A 17,003-nucleotide genomic window follows, 5' to 3' on the forward strand; every position below is an offset into this window, starting at 1 on the left:
GGTTCCTTAACCCACCTGAGACTCAGTTTCCTCCTCTGCAGGAGGGTGCAGCCTCGGGGATGGCCAGAAGCCCTCCTTGCCCTGCCCTCCACATCCTCCGTGCTCTTTGCCCTTTTGGGGTTCAGGGCTGCACCCTTTCGGCTATGGGTGGCGGGGAGCTTATTCTAGATGATGCTACTTCTGCCCGACTCGCTTCGGGCTGGGGCTGTGGTTTGGCCCTGACCTTCCTGTGATCTTGCACACCTTTGCCCGCCCCCCTCCTCTCACCCTGAGGCTCTGTGCCTGATCCTGTCCTGGGCCTTTGGTGGGCCTGCTGACAGGGGTCTGGCTCCAGGCGACACCCCCCAGGGGATCCACAGAGGCCCCGGGACCATGATTGATGACTCAGGGGCACAGGGGGCTAGCTGGAGTGCCTTTTCTGGGCTCTGTGCCCTTTGGGGTCCCAACCCTGTTCCCTGTGCTATAGGGGGTTGGAGGGTCCAAAGAAAGAGGCAAGCAGCCCCGTCCCAGGAGCGTTGCCCTGTGGGGACAGTGGGCCAGGCAAGGAGGAGCCCCCACCTACGCCTCTGGGCTCCTTTCCACACCCAGGCCAGACACCTGCTGATTGGCCTAGGCCCCTGCCAGGCCCTGACTCCCCAGGCTGCTGTGGGCCTTACCTCTGGGGCCAGCGCCTGGGACAGGGTCTGGGCAAGGCAGAGAGATGTGAGGGAATGGACGTCGGGGGGGAGACCGGGGATGGGATCCCAGCTCTGCCTCTTCTGCGATGTGACCTTGGGCAGGTTAATGGCTTGGAGCCTTGATCTCCTCATCTGTGTAAGGGGCCAATACACGCACCCAGCCCCTGTTGCAGGGCAGATTAGAGGAGCTGATGTATGTAAAGCGCCTGCCGCAGCATGCGTACTCAGGTACTCAGTCCCCAACCCCCCTCCGTGAGTATTGCTGTGAGGTATTGTTAGGAGGTAATCAGCACACGTTTGTTGGGCTCCAGGCAGTCTGCTCTGGCTCAGATTCCACAGCTGCCTCTTACCTGCTGTGTGACCTCGGGTAATTTGCTTCACCTCTCTGTGCCTCAGTTTCTCACCTGAAAATGGGAATAATGAGCGTATCTCCGATAGATGCTCTTACTGCTGCAGTGAAAAGAGTTTAAAATAGAGCCTGGCATAGAGGAACCTCTTGGCAAATGGTTTTGGTGTGGTTAAGGGGTCAGCCGGGTAGAGAGGAGGTGGGTTCTAATTCTGGCTCTGTGTTGGCCTCCCTGTGTAGATGTAAGCAAATCTTTCCTCTTTCAGGGCCTCAGTTTCCCCAACTTTTGAACAAGAGGTTGGGCCTGCTCAGAGAGTCCTTTCCGCAATGACAACATGGATCCCAGCATGGTGAAAGGAAATGAAAGAGCATGTACAAAGGCTCCAAGGCTGGCATGGTGGGGAGCAGATGGGTGCATCTTGAGAGGACATGGTCCTGCCTGTCTCTTGGGTGGGGAAGGACACGGCTGGGTGTTCACTAGTGCTCTCTCCCCTTCTTTCTTCATCCAGGGCTCCCATCCCCAGCTCCCACCTGTGGATGTGATGGCAGCTCCTGCTGTGTCCTGGTGTCTGTCCCTCCTTGTCTTCCTGTTGCCCCTGGCCATCCCTTGGGCATCTACACTGGTGAACGGTGAGGATCCTGGCATCTGGACAGCTGTGCTTTCCCTTAGGGAGAAGGCCAAAGCCCTTCTAGAACTTCTTCCAAGAACCCTGCTTCTTGGCAGAAGCTCCATCAGCTGGGGCACGAGGCAGGTGAGGGAGGCGGAGCAGTGGGACCCGAGATCACGTATCCACCTTTTCCCTTGGCCTTCCATCCTGCCTGCGTTGCACCCACGTGCCTCTCCAAACCATAGGAAGACGCTGTCTTGTCCCTTCCCTGCCTCGGCCAGTCTGGGGGTCCTTGTAGACTATGGCGCTCAGTTCTGTCCTCTCTGAAACGGATTCACAAACCTTTTCTCTGCCTGCCAGGACTGAATACCTCCTCACCTGGTAGGTGCAGGAGTGGCGGCCAAACCCCAGAGGGCCATGGGCACCCTGCAGCCAGCCATGTACGTCTCGTCTTGCCAGCAGGCGCTTCCAAGCTCACGTGCTTCTACAACTCGAGGGCCAACGTCTCCTGTGTCTGGAGCCGGGATGGGGACCTGCAGGCCACGACCTGCCACCTCCATGCCCAGCCGGATAAAAGGTGGTCTGGGGTCAACAGGAAAATGTACGGAATTTCAGGGTGGTGAGATCTTTTAGTCACTGCCTTTTAGATGCTTGAAATCCTAGCTCTCAGACTCCAAGAGCTCTGCACTTTGAGAATCCTGGACTCATAGGACCCACAGACTCTTGGTGTCACAGGAGTCTGGAAGAACTTGGGGGTCAGATATTTAGACTCCTGGAGCCTGAGTGGTAGTGGGGCGTGTGGTCCAGGCTGCACTGGAGGGGCAGGACATGAGCCAGACAAAGTAGTTTGGGGACATTGGGCTGCTCGCCTGCTATGCTGAGGCTGGAGTCCATTTTAGAGGCGAGTGGGGCAGCAGGGGGATCCCCAAACTTTTTGAGTAAGCTGGGATTTTGAGAGACGCCTAGGGCAGCTGTGGGGACAGGGGACGGAGGAGCAGCTGGGGAACCTGCAGACTGGAAGGGAATCGGCGAAGGGTCGCCATGATCCAAACATCCCAGTGGCAGCCAGAGAAGCAGCTTTGGGGTCTGACCTTGGCTCCAAGGTGGGTGGTGATTCTAAAGGGCTTTGAAGGCCCCATCAAGGATCGTCTTCACCCTAAACTCCATGGGGAGACTTTGGAGGGGTTTAGGCGGGGAAGGCCGTGTGTCTGAACCAGTTGTTTGTAGATCACTTTAGCTGCTGTGGGCCCAGGCTGGGATAAGAAGGCAGGAAAAGGTGCTCACAAAAGGGGGGTGGGGCTGGTGGGGGTTGGCGTAGAGCCCAGGCACAGATCAGGTGCTGCATGGGGACCCGCCCGAGGGCCAGCCCTGGAGGAGTCCCTCTTTTTTTTTTCTAAAAGGGTTCTTTTGTCTTGAAAGGTGGTGGAACAAATCCTGCGAGCTTCTTCCAGTGAAGCCGGGATCCTGGGCGTGTAACCTGATCCTAGGACCTCCAGATGTGAGTAGCTATAGCTGAGGGGACAGGCCAGGGGGCTGGTGGGTGCAGAGGGGTGTCCTTCTGGGGAGGTGGCCCTGGGACCCAGCAAGCCCAGTGGCCAGGGGCTGTGGCAGAGCAGGCTTCCGGGGCTGGGGAGGTGGAAGGAAGGAGGTAGCATCCAAGGAGGGCAGAGGCCTGAGCCGGGAGTCCAGGCATCCGAGGCCACTCTACCTCTGCTCCTGCTGGTCCCCCATGCTTTGCAAAGCCTGTGACACTCCTGTGTTCCTTATCAAGAGGGGAGAGCGCCTACGAGTCATAATAACCACCACCTCCGACTCCTCCCGAGGTCTGGGCAAGTGCAGGGTGGGGTGGGGTGAAGAGCATGGGTTGCATAGCTGGACGGTCTGGGGTCCAGCCCTGGCTCCGTTGTACACCAGCTGGGTGACACTGGGCATCTTCTGAGTCCCAGTTCCCCCTTCTGTAAAAGGGAATAATAACAGCACCCACCTGGCAGGGTTATTGTGAGGGTCAGACACTTAGCATGCCACCCAGGACAGAGCATGCCCTTGACACGATTGCCAGGGGAGCCTTATGACTGTGCATGGGCACTAGCACTGTCCCCCTCTTACCAATAGGGAAACTGAGGCTCAGAGAGGTGCAGTTATGTGATTTGGGGCTGGGATTGGTTAAGTCCCTTAACCAACCCCAGCCTCAGTTTCCTCACCTGCACTGTGGGGATAGGCAGCTGTGAGAATCAGCCAGAGAAGTGCCTAAGGTCTCCGAGCAGCACCTGCCCACAGGAGATGCTCAGTTCCTGACCATTTCTTTCCAGAAAAGTGAGGGTGTGGGTGTGGGGAGAGATGGGGGAGAGGAAGCTTTCACACTCAGAGCTGAACACAAGTACAGGTCCGAACTTGCCCCTTCTTGGGGGCTCATTCTGCTTGCACACCTCTTTTGACAGGGAACTCCCTCCCTCCCAAGGCAGCTCACTGCGGTTGGATTGGGGGTTGACAAACCACTCTGGCCCGTGGGCCCAAACCAGCCTGCTGCCTGTTTTTGTAAATAAAGTTTTATTGGCACACAGCCACGCCCATTCACTGTCATGTCTTTTCATGGCTGCTTTCACACAACAACGGCAAAGTTGAATACTTGTGACAGAGACCATGTGACCTACAAAGTCAAAAATATCTGACCCTTTTCAGAAAGTTTGCTGAGCCCCGCCTTAGATGGAGGGGCTTGGGGAAGGGGTCCAGTTTGTTGCAGTCGTGGTCTCCCCTCCTGGCCTCCCCCATCCTCATCCCAACAGCCTCCCTCTCCCTGCACAGCTACTGGCAGCTACATCTCTAGCCTCCTTCCCTTGCAGTCTCAGAAACTGACCATAGTTGACATCATCAGCTTGACCGTGATGTGCTGCGAAGGGGAGAGGTGGAGGAGGATGATGACCCAGGACTTCAAGCCCTTTGAGTACAGTGAGTGAGGACGCCAGGGTGGGGCTGGGGTGGGGCTGTGTGGGGCGGGCACCTCCCTCCCTGTGTCCCTCCTGGGATCACCCTGCTCCAGTCTCTCCCCACGAGCTTCCATGCCCACATCTGACCAACTCACTGCCTGCTGACCTTGGGATGAAGTCCCGAGTCCCTACCCTGGCATTCAAGGCCACTTGGCCTGGCTTCCCTCTCCAGCACGCCTCCTCTCATGGCTTATATTCCTGCCACACCAAAGGCCAGCTCTCCAGACTCGACTTGCTCATTCATGCCTCTGAGTCCTTGCACGTACTGGCCTCACTGCTTGGAAGGCTCTTTCCACCCAGAAAATTCCCACTTACCCTTCAAGGCTCAGTGAAGAATCACCTCCTCCAGAAGGCCTTCTCAGACTCCCCCAGCCCTTGGTACCTCCTCTTTCAGGGGGTTTATGTCCTGGGTCTTTGCTGCCTGATTATGGGTCTGTCTCCCTGAGGGCAGAGCCTCTGCCATCCCTATGTCTCTGTTCCAAATACTCAGCATAAGGCCTGATCTGGGCAGTGCTCTGGGAAGGTTTGTTGAATGACTGAGTGCCCTGCCCCACCTCTAGCCTTTCTCCGACTCCGTCCCTGAACTTGGAGGTCATCTCTAGGGAAGAGAGAGGGGCAGAGGATGAGATTCAGGGTTCTAAATGCAGCTCTGCCTTAATTGAGTATAATCTGACTGGCAGATCATTTAACACATCTGCGCCTCAGTTTCCTCATCTGTAAAGTGGACATAACCAGCTACCCGCGGCCCATGGTTGCTGTAAGGAATCTATAAGCCAAGACACAGAGACTGCTTAGCACGTTGCTCAATAAACATTCACTTATTATTATCTGTGTGGTTCTACAGAGTCTCAGAAGTATAAAAATTTAGATCAACTGAACTTTACAAACATACAATCTTATAATCATATAAGATCGATGAGATAGAATTAAATAAAATAAATGAGATGATCCAGGTAAAACTCTCTGATCAATTCTGAGCACAGAGAAAGGCTGCTTTGATTCATTCATTCAGCAGATATCTAATCAAGGGCCTACCATGTGCCAGGTAATGTTCCAGGCACCAAGGACACCTGAGAGAACCAAGTCTCTGCCCTCAGTGAGCTCAGAGTCTGGTGGGGGAGGCAGAAAATGAATAAAGGACCAGAAGTAGATATGTAATATGTCAGGTGTTGATAAATGCGAGGAAGAAAAATGAAACAGGTGAGGGGGACAGAGTGGTGGGTGGTCGGGGAAGGCTTCTCTGAATAGATGATATTTGAGCAGGGACCTGCTGATCTCGGGGGAAGGGACACAGGGAGGGAGGAGCAGCAGGTGCAAATGTGGAGGTGGGATCCCGGCTTGGCTTTCTCATCTCGGCCTCAGCATCCGGCCTCCCCCAAGCTTTTTCCCTCTCCCTTTTCCTCCAGTTCGTCTGATGCCCCCTCACTCCCTCCAAGTCGTCCACATAGGGACCCACAGATGCAACATAACCTGGAACGTCTCCCAGTTCTCCCACTACATTCAAAGCAATGTGGAGTTTGAGGCCCGGACAAGGTCCCCAGGCCACAGCTGGGAGGTGAGTACCTGGCTCCATCCCAGCCTGCCCTGGTTCCTCCCTGTCCTGGTTACCCTGTCCCTCCTTCATCTCAGCAAAGCTACAGAAGCCCCTGAGCAACCCCTGCCGCTCCTCGGTACCTCCTGCCCTCCTCCCCCTCCCTCCGTGTGTCCTCTGACACCCCAGGGGTCCAGCTGGTGGCAGATTCCAGGCAAGATTTACAAAGCCAAGAGGCAGGCAACTGCCCTCTCTGGAGATTTCAGAGGCCCGGGGCAACCACCCTTCCCTCTCCAAATCCAGTGTGGTCCAAGTCCATGGGGTTTGGGACTTCCCTTACAGTCTAGCGGTTAAGACTCCACGCTTCCCCTCCAGGGGATGCTGGTTTTGTCCCTGGTTGGGAAACTAAGGTCTCACATGCTGCACAGCGCGGCAAAAAAACCAAACCAAAACACAACAAAAAACCTATATAAAAAGTCCACAGGGGTTGTTCACTTATTCATTCACTTACTCATTCCTTTATTCTCTCACTCACACACTCAACAAACATTCACTGAGTACCTACTATGTGCTGGATGCTGGGGAGAGAGTAGAGGGTGAACCTGACACACTGCCTGCTCTCAGGAAGCTCACGTGGGGGATGGGGGCAGACAGCTGGCGCCCAGAAACAGGAGACTGTGGGAAGCTGATACCTACTCTCATGAAAAGTAAATATGATAACGCAGTTGAGAAAGGCTGGGCCAGGCTGCTTCAGACTCAGGTGACCAGCGAAGGCTCTTCTGAGATCTGGGGCTCAAATAGGTGCTGACCCTTTGAGGATCTGGGGAGGGTCTTCCAAGCAGAGGAAAGAGTCATTGCAAAGGCAAGACATGGCCTGTGTGTCTGGGGCACCGGAAAAAAAGCAGAGAGGGCGATGCAGAGGTGGGAGAGGTCTATGGGAAATCCCTCTTTCTGGTGGAGTAGAGAATAGACTGTCGCAGAGCCTGGGGGTGGTGGGGAGAGGGGATGCAGGGAGAGCTTGTACAGGGCCCAGAGGTGGTGGGAGCTCGGAGCTGGAGGAGAAAGCTGTGGGGAGAAGAGGGAAGAGTGCAGAAATAGATTCCGGAGGTGGAACCTGCTGATTGGTAGATGGCTTTGGATGTGGGGGGTAAGGGAGGGGGAGGGGTTTGGGCTGACCCTGGAGTTTTGGGCCCCAGCAACTGGGTAATCAGGAAGCCTTTCTGTAGGATGAGGGGACAGTGGAGGGAGGGTGGCTGGAGGGGAGAAAGGAAGCGCTACTCTGCTCAGCTTCTCGGCCAGCCCTGCCATGGGAGGTGAGGTGGGCAGTGGGGACCCTTCTGGTCTGACAGCCCTGTTTCTGCCCCAGGACGCCCCGCTGCTGACTCTCAGGCAGAACCAGCAATGGATCTCCCTGGAGACACTGGCTCCAGACACCCTGTATGAACTTCAGGTGCGGGCCAGGCCCCAGCTAGGCAACCATGAGGCCTGGAGCCCTTGGAGCCAGCCCCTGGCCTTCAGGACAAGGCCTACAGGTACTGATGGGGAGCTGGAGTCGGGATGCAGCTCAGGCAGGAGGCAGTGGCTGGGGGCAGCTGGTGGGGGAGGCTTGGGGTGTAGGTACAGTGCCCTTCTACCATCCTTAGCTCACTTGATGTAACCCGCAGGGTGGGCAACGTGGGTGTGTTTCACAGATGGGAACAGGGGCTCAGTGAGGGGATGGGACTTGCCATTGGCTTTGTGAGTTAGTGAGGAGGCCAGTGGGGCTCTTTCTACTCTCTCCACCCTGAAACTTCAAACTCTTGGTTCCCGCCAAGGTCAGGGTTGGGCTGTTTTTGCCTGTTCGCCTGTTTCCTCATCTGTGAAGTTGGTATCATGGTAATGAGGCAGGGATGCGGTGATGAGCACGTTGGCCGCGATGTCCCATGTCGGCCGGGCACACAGCAGGTCTGCTGGACCAGCCGGGACCCTGTCAAGGCCTTGGGTCAGAGGTTGGGCTGTCCCTTAGCACCAGGTCATAGGTGGGGGGTGCTGGAGTGACCCAGGGTGGGTTGGGGCACTTCTCTAAGCCCTTCCCTTCTCCTCCTCCCACCTCTGGGCAGCAACCAGGAAGAAGACCCTGCCCTTTCCTTGGTCGGGCAACATCATCTTGGGCCTCGGTGGTGCCTTTGCGTTTGTTCTCTTGGTTTACTTTCTGGCCAACTTTCGGTACATCGGGCCGTGGTAAGAGCGCTCCCCTCCCTGTCCTTCACGCCCCCGCCTGACACGCCCCCCTCCCCATCAGGTCAGGTTCTGGGCTGAGCCCGCTGCTCTGACTCTCCAGTGCTCCCTCTGCCCTCTCAGAAGCCCTAGGGGCCTTTCCCTGGCCTTTCCCCCAAAGATGGAAGCCCATGGAACCAGTCCGAGGGAAGCAGGGCAGGGAGAGCCCCGTGGGAGCCCTGCCCAAAGCATCAAGCTCAGGACTTGCATATGTGTGTGTACACCTGCCAGCTGCCTGTGTGGTGGGGGGTCCTCCTGGGTCTGCACATTCATTTGTTTATCCCTTTATTTACTGAGTCCCAGCTCAGGGCCGGTTCCAATGCTGAGTGCTGGGAACACAAGGGCAACCCAGGCATGTTGTCCCATCTTCATGGACTCACAGTCCTGGGGTGGAGGCAGACACTTACTAATCATTCATGTGATTAGGCTGGTGAAGGAAGGAAGGTACCACATGTACTGGAAGCAGACAACAGGGAGAGGAATCTCAGCTAAGGGGTGGCCGGGGGTGGGGGTGGGGGGGCTTCCAAGAGGAAATAATGATTCTATTGAAATCTGGAGGAGGCGCAGGCAGGGAAGGGGTGGGGAGCACATCCCAGGCAGAGAAGATAGCTTGTGCAAAGACCCTGGGTGGGAACAAGGGAGCAGCATTCCAGGAACTGAAAATGCAGGGAGGTGGGTGTGACCAGAGACCAGAAAGGAGTTTGGGACCTGAGCCAGGACATCTGAGTGGCAGCCAGGTTTTCTGGGGTCTTGAGGCTGTGGCATACATCTTGAGGCACAGATACTGGGGCACTCAGCTTGCATGCAGGGCATGGGCTGGAATTCAGCCTCCATTCACTAATGCCCCCCCCCAATAAAAAACCACCCAAGTACCCTTGGGCAGTGCACAACTTGAACCACTGTCCATGGCAGCCTTGACTAGGAGGCCCACAATCGGGCCTCTCTCCTACCTCCCTCCTCTTGGTTCACTTTACTCCAGTCTTGTTTGTTCCCTACCACTTTGGCTTGTGTGGTCCTCCACCCCCACATCCTTCTCTTGCATGGCATCCTGCTCTCTGTCTCCACAGAATGAATGGTAAACTTGCACACTCGGTTCATGTCTGGCTCCCCATTAGAATGTCAGCTTCTTAAGAGCAGGGACTTTCTCTGTTGACCATTCTTGTGTTCCCAGTGCCCAGCACAATACCCTCCCTTACTTGGCACATGATCAATATTGACAAAATAAATGAATGAGTGTGGAGAGGCTCCGTGCCCTGCCATTAGAGGCAGGGCCGGTGGCAGGACACTGTGGCCCCATTCCCTTCTCACCCTCTTTCCCTCCCTTCCTCTCCCCTGTCCAGGCTGAAGAAGGTTCTGAAGTGTCACATCCCAGACCCCTCGGAGTTCTTTTCCCAGCTGAGCTCCGAGCATGGAGGAGATTTCCAGGTAGGAGTCTGGAGGTGGAGGATACAGTAGGCAGCTGACATGGGCTGGCCAGAGGGTGGGTGGTGGTGTGGATGGGGTGGGGAGGAGGTGAGGGAACAGTGGGGTTTTCGCACTTTGTGGGAGAAGAAATGTAAAGTGAGCCGCCTCGTGGGTGGGCACGGGCCCCTTTCCCCAGCTCTGGCACCAGCGTTCTCAGGCTGAACGTCAGCTCGCATCTGAGCCAGACTGCCGGGGCTCTAACCCCGGCTCCGCCACTTCCTGGCTATGTGGCCTTGGGCACGTTATAGAACCTCCCTGTGTCTCAGTTTCCTCACCTGTAAAGTGGCGGGCGGTGGGGGGAGAATGTTACTATGTGTATGGTCCCGAGGACATCACGCGGCACACAGCAAGTGCTTGGGAAGCCCTAGCTAGAATCACCGGTACCAGGCTATTGGTGGCGCAGGATTTTCCAGGTCCAAGTTCTCCTCACCCACTCCCTGTGCAGACCTGCTCTGTGGGGTCAGTGCTTTCCGGGCTCTTGCAAAAACTCCCTGGCCGGGCTCCATGTCTTATCACAGACGTTGGCAAGGCCTCTAGGCAGTTCTAGTTACAAAACACAGATTCATTTTAAAAGCGCGTGCCCATATGTCAGAACACTCTGAACGCCATTTAAAGTTCAGTCGTCTCCCCTCCCTCAGCCCACACACGCTTCAGGAAGGAAGCTTCGAGTTGGGGTGGGGGGGTGTGATGGGCTGCTTCTGCCACCCCACCTCCACTCTAGGCTCCCTAGACTGGTGTTGCTGGAGAGGGGTGAGGTGGGGGTGGAGAGATGCCAGGAGGAATGCTGAGGGGCTGGAAAGCCGTGCTGGAACAGAGCTACCAGGAGCCGGCTTTGGTGCGCTCTATCAGGGCTGATCAGGGCCCCTTCTGGAATTCTTTGGAAAACTCCCATGACTGGGGGTAGCTTACCTACAGTACTCTTGGTGTGGGGGAATGTATCTCCTTAAAATTCCTCCTTTAGCCCTAAACGTAGTGAGCTCCCCATCAACAGAGGTATTCAAGTTGGCTTTGGCTGACTCTCCGTCACCACGTGGCAGAAAGGATTCTTACATTGGAACCAGTTGGAGGCAGGACTACATGCCATCTTCAGACCTCTTCCACCTTGAAGTCCTTCTCATCCTATGGGCTTAGGACATTTTGAGGTGGGACTGGGATCCTTTCTAGGGTGCTGCAAGCCACTCCATCTTCCCATGAGGTCCTCCCCACATCTAGATGCCTGGCCTGGGCCTGCAGTGTGGAGGGGCGATCCCGAGAAGGCCCTGGGGACGCATGATGTGACTGGGGGGTGGGGGCTGGTCAAGAGGGACCCTGCCCTCTCCTCTGCATGTGGGTGACAGGCCAGCTCCTCTCTCTCTCTGCCCCAGAACCCTCTGCTCCGAGACCCCAAGGCCCACTGCCCTGCCTGCGGGACCCGGCAGTGCTTGTGCCAGTGTGTGTGAAGGGGATGAGTTTCTTCCTGTGCCACCCCCCGCCCCGACCTCCACTTCAGGGCGTTGTGGATGGAGGCCCAGGCCCAGGAAGTGGCTGACCACACACACCTCTGAGGGTGGCCCAGCGAGGCCCAGCACTCCAGTGCGGCCCACAGGCCTGCCTCCTTCTTTTGGCCACTGCTCAGTACTGCCACCCGGCCCCGGCCTCCACTGCCTCTTCTAGTGTTACTAGAGTGTTACTGGAGCCTCAGCCGACCCGGCTCTTTCCCTCTCTCCCTAGCCCGCTATCCTCCTCTGCCGTCCTTAGTTTGCCCTCGCTGTCCCTGTCTCTCTTGGCCTTTTCTCCTGTAACATGAACTCCTGGTTTGGGGGAGTGGGTAGATTTTGTTGAGTGGCTCAGCCCCGGGAACTCACTCTGGGGCTGGAGAACCAGGATGTTTCTCTTCTGGTCCATTAATTCATCTGCTCTCTATTGCCTGTGCTCCTAGGCCCTGTGCTAGGCACAAGAGTGCAGGGGGCCTGGTCCCGTGGGGCCTGGTCCCGTCAGTCCTGGTCCCTGTGCTGGGCGGACCACAGTCTAGCTGCAGAGGGTTCGCAGGACAGAAGGCTGTTGGGGTTCTCCTGAGGCCCCATCACCCTGCCCTGAGGGGTATACCCTCCCCTACACCTCTGCTGGGTAGTCTGCATTTTACCTGCGCCAGGTGTTTCCACCTTCATTTTCTTCTTCAACATCTCTCTGCTGGCCCGTAGTGAGGAAGTCAGGAAAGAGGCAGCTAACTGTTGTGGGACTGAGGCTCAGAGAGGTGCAGTGACCTGCCCAGGGTCACACAGCCAGTGTGAGTGCCAGGGCCAGGGCTGGAACCCGGGTCTCCCTGTTCCTCTCCAGGGCTCTGTGGAGTCTGGAGCAGCTGAGAAGTGCTCTGATGGGCGATTTCCTCTCTTGGTGGATGGAGGATGTGGGAGGTGGGGGGCTGCAGGGCACTGGGAGGGAGAGGTCAACTGGGGGACATTCAGTTTCCCACTGCAGATGGTTCTATGCCCATGTGAGTGGGGAACTTGGGGCCCAGCTCTTCCACCTGTTGGCTGTGCGATCAGAGTCAGGGCACAGGCCCTCTCTGGGCATCTGTATGGGGACCGTGATGTACCCTTGGGGCCCTTTCTGCTTTGGCAGTGGTGGGTTGGTTCCCACACGCGCACTGGTCCCCACCAGACACTCTGAGGATTCTCCCCAATGCTATGTTCCCGGGACCAAGAGCGGCACCAGGCTCACAGGAGCCGCTCGATGAAGAGTCACTTGTTGAACCAACACATCCCCTGGGCACCTGCAGGGAGCCAGGAAGGCCTGTGCTGGGGCTGGGAAGCAGGCACACCCTCCTGGGCTGAGGCAGTGGGCAGGGGGTGTGTGTGTGTGTATTTGGGAGGTGGGGGTATAGTCAAGGAGGGCTTCCTGGAGGGGGCAGCCCTGAGCAGATTGCTGAAGGAGGAGCAGTTTGGGGTTATTGCTGAGTCTGGAGGAGGCGGCCCACTCACCCTTCCGCTGCTCTTTCTCCTGGCAGAAGTGGCTCTCCTCGCCCTTCCCCTCATCCTCCTTCAGCCCCAGTGGCCCAGCGCCCGAGATCTCCCCACTGGAGGTGCTGGACAGGGACACCAAGGCCACGCAGCTGCTCCTGCTGCAGCAGCAGGACAAGGGCTCGTCGTCCTCAACCGAGACCAGCGGCCACTCGGTGACCAGCTGCTTCACCAACCAGGGCTACTTCTTCTTCCACCTCCCAGACGCCCTGGAGATCGAGGCCTGCCAGGTGTACTTCGCCTATGACCCCTTCACGGAGCAGCCTGAGGAGGGTGGGCCTGGGGCGCCCGAGGGGGCTCTCCTCCCACCTCTGCCACCTCTGCCAGGGGAGGACGATGCCTACTGCACCTTCCCCCCCGGGGACGACCTGCTGCTCTTCTCCCCCAGTCTCTTCGGTGGCCCAGGCCCCCCGAACACTGCCCTGGGGGGCACTGGGGCTGGTGAAGGGAGGCTGCCCCCTGCCCCGCAGGAGGGAGTTCCTGGAAACTGGGCCCCCCAGCCCCTGGGACCTCCCCCCCAGGAAGCCCCTGACCTGGTGGATTTGCAGTCACCCCTGGAGCAGGCTCCAGGAGAAGCAGGAGAGGAAGTGCCTGTCCTGAGCCCGAGGGAGAGGGCCGGCTTCCCCTGGGCCAGCCCTCCTGGGCAAGGCCAGATCAGGGCCCCCATCTCCTGCCTGAACACCGATGCCTACCTGTCCCTCCAAGAGCTCCAGGATCAGGACCCGGCTTACTCGGTGTAGACAGACGGCCAGGGCTGGGAGGCAGGTGGCCGTCCACTGTGGAGCTAGGCCCAGCTGAGGACTCTCTGTCTGTGAGGCTCGTCTGCTGCTGATACTCGGTGTTAGCTGCCCCTGGTCATCTCTGGCCAGAGGGCCCTCACTCAGCCCCGCACACTTACCTGTTCACCTCCAAACTTCAGTTGCTGCTCTCTGGTCCTAAGGCGCTAGCCAAGAACTTCGGGGGGAGAGGCACTTTGACTCCCCCCACTCCCTCGTCCATCGTGGGGTCCTGTGGGTTTTGCCTCTGAAGCATCCTTCCTCCCCAGCCCTGAAGCTACTCTTCAGGGAGATTTCGTGGTTCTCCAGGGGTCTTTACCCTGGGCTCCTCGCAGGGCTTCCTGGCCCAGTCACACCCCCTCCCACCCACTCACCACAGGAAAACCAGAATGCTCTTTCCAAAACACAAACAGGGCGCTGCTGCTCCCAGTGTAAAACTCTGCCGTGGCTCCCCACTGCCCTCAGCACCACTTCTTGGCCTGCCCCTTGCCCCTCCAGCATCGTGTAGGGACATTCCCTTCTGGAACCCTCCCAAGAGTGCTACTGAGCCACCTGGAGCACCTTCATTCCCTGACACCTTCACACATGCAATTCCCTGTGCCCGGGGTGCCCGCGCCTCCCTCATCCAGGTGACAAGCTCCCTTTATCCTTCAAGTGTCAGTTCCGCTTCCTTTGGAGGGAAGCACCGCCTCCTTTAATGTGCCCAAACTTTGAGATTCGGTGCTGGAGGGACAGGCTCTCAGGGTCACAGGATGGCTGGACAAAGTGGCCCTGTGACTTCCCCTTTGGGATCTCTCGTGACCTTGGAATGCTTGGCTACAGCATCCCTAACGCTGTGGCCCCAGTATGGACACAGGTGTCCCAGCAAAGTGGACACTGGCTGGATCTTTCCACAATGGCTTCACAGATTCATAAGGCATTACTGGAAAGTAAACCCCTCCTAGTGGCAGGTCCTGATGCTGTCACAGGGAGCCATCCTTTGGGCGCCTCCTGCTCCACCCTCCACTGGAGGGGTTTTTTCTGCAGCTCAGGGGCTGGCACACTGCCTCCAGATGGCAGCTCCATTCACTGCACTTGACACAGTGCACGTGGCACCCCGTCATATTCCGTGGGTGAATTAATGAACTATCTGGCATCCCCTTGCCTGGGCTCCCTGTGCCCAGCTGCCTTCAGGAGGGGGGTACCATCCACCTCACAGGAGTACCCCTGGGGCCTTGACCTTTCTGAGGGTCAAGGCCTGGAGAGGCGGCAATCCAGGCCCATTAGGTTCCAGCACGCCCGCTCCAGCTAGAGGCTCGTCCCCTCACATGGCGATCCTCCCCCACCACACACCGCTAGCCCCTTCCTTCTCGGTGCTCCCCACCACTCGTCCACTTCTCTTCCCTCTGTCCCTGGCACTTTTCACACTAGTGATGCCTATAACAACCTTCCTTCTTGATTACAACTCCTGGGAAGACAGGGACCGCAACAGGTCCCAGCTAACTCCAAGGTGTGAAAGCACCGGTGCCTGCGTTTATAGGCCCTGCTTGCAGCTGATTGGACACCTGACACAAGTCCACCCATAGGTTCATCAGTAGCCTATGAGATGGCTTAGAACAGAATAGCTGTCCAATCAGGGAGGCTGGGCCTGAGCTGGCCAATCAGGTTTCTCTCAGTCTTGACTATTTGAATACAGGACCTGGAGGGAGGTCCCTGAGGAGCAGGTGCACGTGGAGAAGGGCCCCCCAAAGGCTACAGAGCAGTTAGCAAGGGCGCCTGGGCTCCTAGCACTGATACCCCTGCTCCCCAGGGGGCTACTTCCTGTTTCTTTTATGGCTGAAATAAACTCCCCTTTCCTGAGGTTGTCTGAGTCTTGGATCCTTACCATGGAATAGCTTAATTACCAGGCCATCTCACTTCCCACCTCCTGCCATAGGATGCTGTGTGTTCTGGGCCATGAGTCTCCTCAGTCCTGAGGAGAGCATCAGACCCAAGCTCAGTGCCCACAGCTTTGCTCTGTGTCCTGGGGCAAACTAGGAAATCTCTCTGCAAGGGAATTTCCACTTTGCAGAATTCTTGGGAGGGTTACCTTTCTCAGCCCTTGGTCATTGTGTAAGATATATGTATCTCTCTCACACGTGTGTGTGTGTGTGTGTGTGTGTGTGTGTATACATATATACAGTTTAAATGATCTGTGTGTATCATCTTTGTTATGTTTACCTAATATTTTTCTTTAAATCAACTCACTTTTTTGTTTAAATACTTTTATTTAAAGAAAAATCTTTGTATTGGTTCTGTAAATGAAAAAAATGACATTGACTATAAATAAAAGGTTCCATTGACTATAAATAAAAGGTTCTGGTACAAAGTAAATACAATAAAAAAAAAATGTTTCAATTTATTGCCTGCTGGAAATCCACTCTATCTCTAGTTTAAAGGGGAGATAACCAAGTGTTGGGAAGCTGATGAAGACATGCCAGCACCAAACAGAGACTTCTTCCTTGAGACAATACAGAGGGGCTGTAAAGGAAATATCTTTTTTACTGAAAGGAGTCGGATTTATCTTATTCTGTGTCCAGGCACCATCTGACATGGTCTCATGGGAAAATATTGCACTTGATTTTATATACATATAATTTATATATTCAAATTATATGCATAATCAAATATATATAACAAATATATTTATAGTCGTATATATAATTTTAAATTCATAAATAATAATTTTTATATAAATTTAAAATATATACAATTTTATTTTTTCAGTATCCTTGACTCTGAAAAGTTAGACCAGATCATGAATAGCAATATCTGGCATTCATAAAGCTGCACTCATGGCAGACATTGCTAATCAATTGCAGTGGTGCCTGCCAGACATTGCTAACTGATCATACCTCTCCTATCTCTGGAGCTTGGATGCAGCCTTAGATCCTGTAGGCAGGTCTCGACTGATTACAGCTGGTACCTGGTGACATCTCTAGGCCAGATAATCCCTCAGGTTCCTTCTACAACAGAAACTATTGTCCCTGACTCTGATTTTCTAGGCAGGGAAAACTGAGGCTGAGATGATGGAGACTGGAAATCTGACGGGGGCCCATGAGCAGGCACACCCAGGGAACCCAGCTGTCCCTATGGTGTCTGATGGGAGACCTGAGCTGGCAGTGAGCAGAGCAGGGAGCCACCTTACACCAAGTGGAGATGGACTGATGGGCCAGAAGCTGCAGTGTGACGTGTCCGGTGTGGATTAGAGTCTGGGCCTTGGGAGATGGATCAAGGAGGGAGCAGCTGGCAGGGGTGCAAGAAATGAAGGAGAGACAGGCTTGCCTGGGTCAGATTGCAGAAGAGATGAGCGGCACCAGCTGGGGACCAGGTAGCCTAGGCCT

The 17,003-nt window shown here is 55.9% G+C and overlaps 1 protein-coding gene across 1 annotated transcript; it reads left to right on the forward strand.

Moving 5' to 3' along the window:
- Positions 1–1,393: 1,393 nt before the first annotated feature.
- Positions 1,394–15,911, forward strand: IL2RB (interleukin 2 receptor subunit beta). The gene is made up of 10 exons (XM_057742465.1): positions 1,394–1,420; positions 1,533–1,653; positions 1,992–2,208; positions 3,051–3,129; positions 4,472–4,577; positions 6,022–6,170; positions 7,513–7,678; positions 8,246–8,366; positions 9,743–9,827; positions 12,853–15,911. The coding sequence occupies exons 1-10, from the start codon at positions 1,394–1,396 to the stop codon at positions 13,603–13,605; spliced, it is 1,824 nt and encodes a 607-aa protein (XP_057598448.1). The 3' UTR covers positions 13,606–15,911.
- The last annotated feature ends 1,092 nt before the right edge of the window (positions 15,912–17,003 follow it).

The sequence above is a fragment of the Hippopotamus amphibius genome, chromosome 7, assembly GCF_030028045.1.
Source record: "Hippopotamus amphibius kiboko isolate mHipAmp2 chromosome 7, mHipAmp2.hap2, whole genome shotgun sequence".
In the NCBI taxonomy this organism is placed as follows: domain Eukaryota; kingdom Metazoa; phylum Chordata; class Mammalia; order Artiodactyla; family Hippopotamidae; genus Hippopotamus; species Hippopotamus amphibius.

Excerpts from the sequence above, each read along its gene's own strand:
- IL2RB (XM_057742465.1), top strand. The coding sequence starts at position 1,394 with ATGTACAAAGGCTCCAAGGCTGGCATG. Across the intron at positions 1,654-1,991 it reads GGCATCTACACTGGTGAACG|GACTGAATACCTCCTCACCT; the intron begins GTGAGGATCCTG and ends TCTGCCTGCCAG. Across the intron at positions 2,209-3,050 it reads CATGCCCAGCCGGATAAAAG|GTGGTGGAACAAATCCTGCG; the intron begins GTGGTCTGGGGT and ends TTGTCTTGAAAG.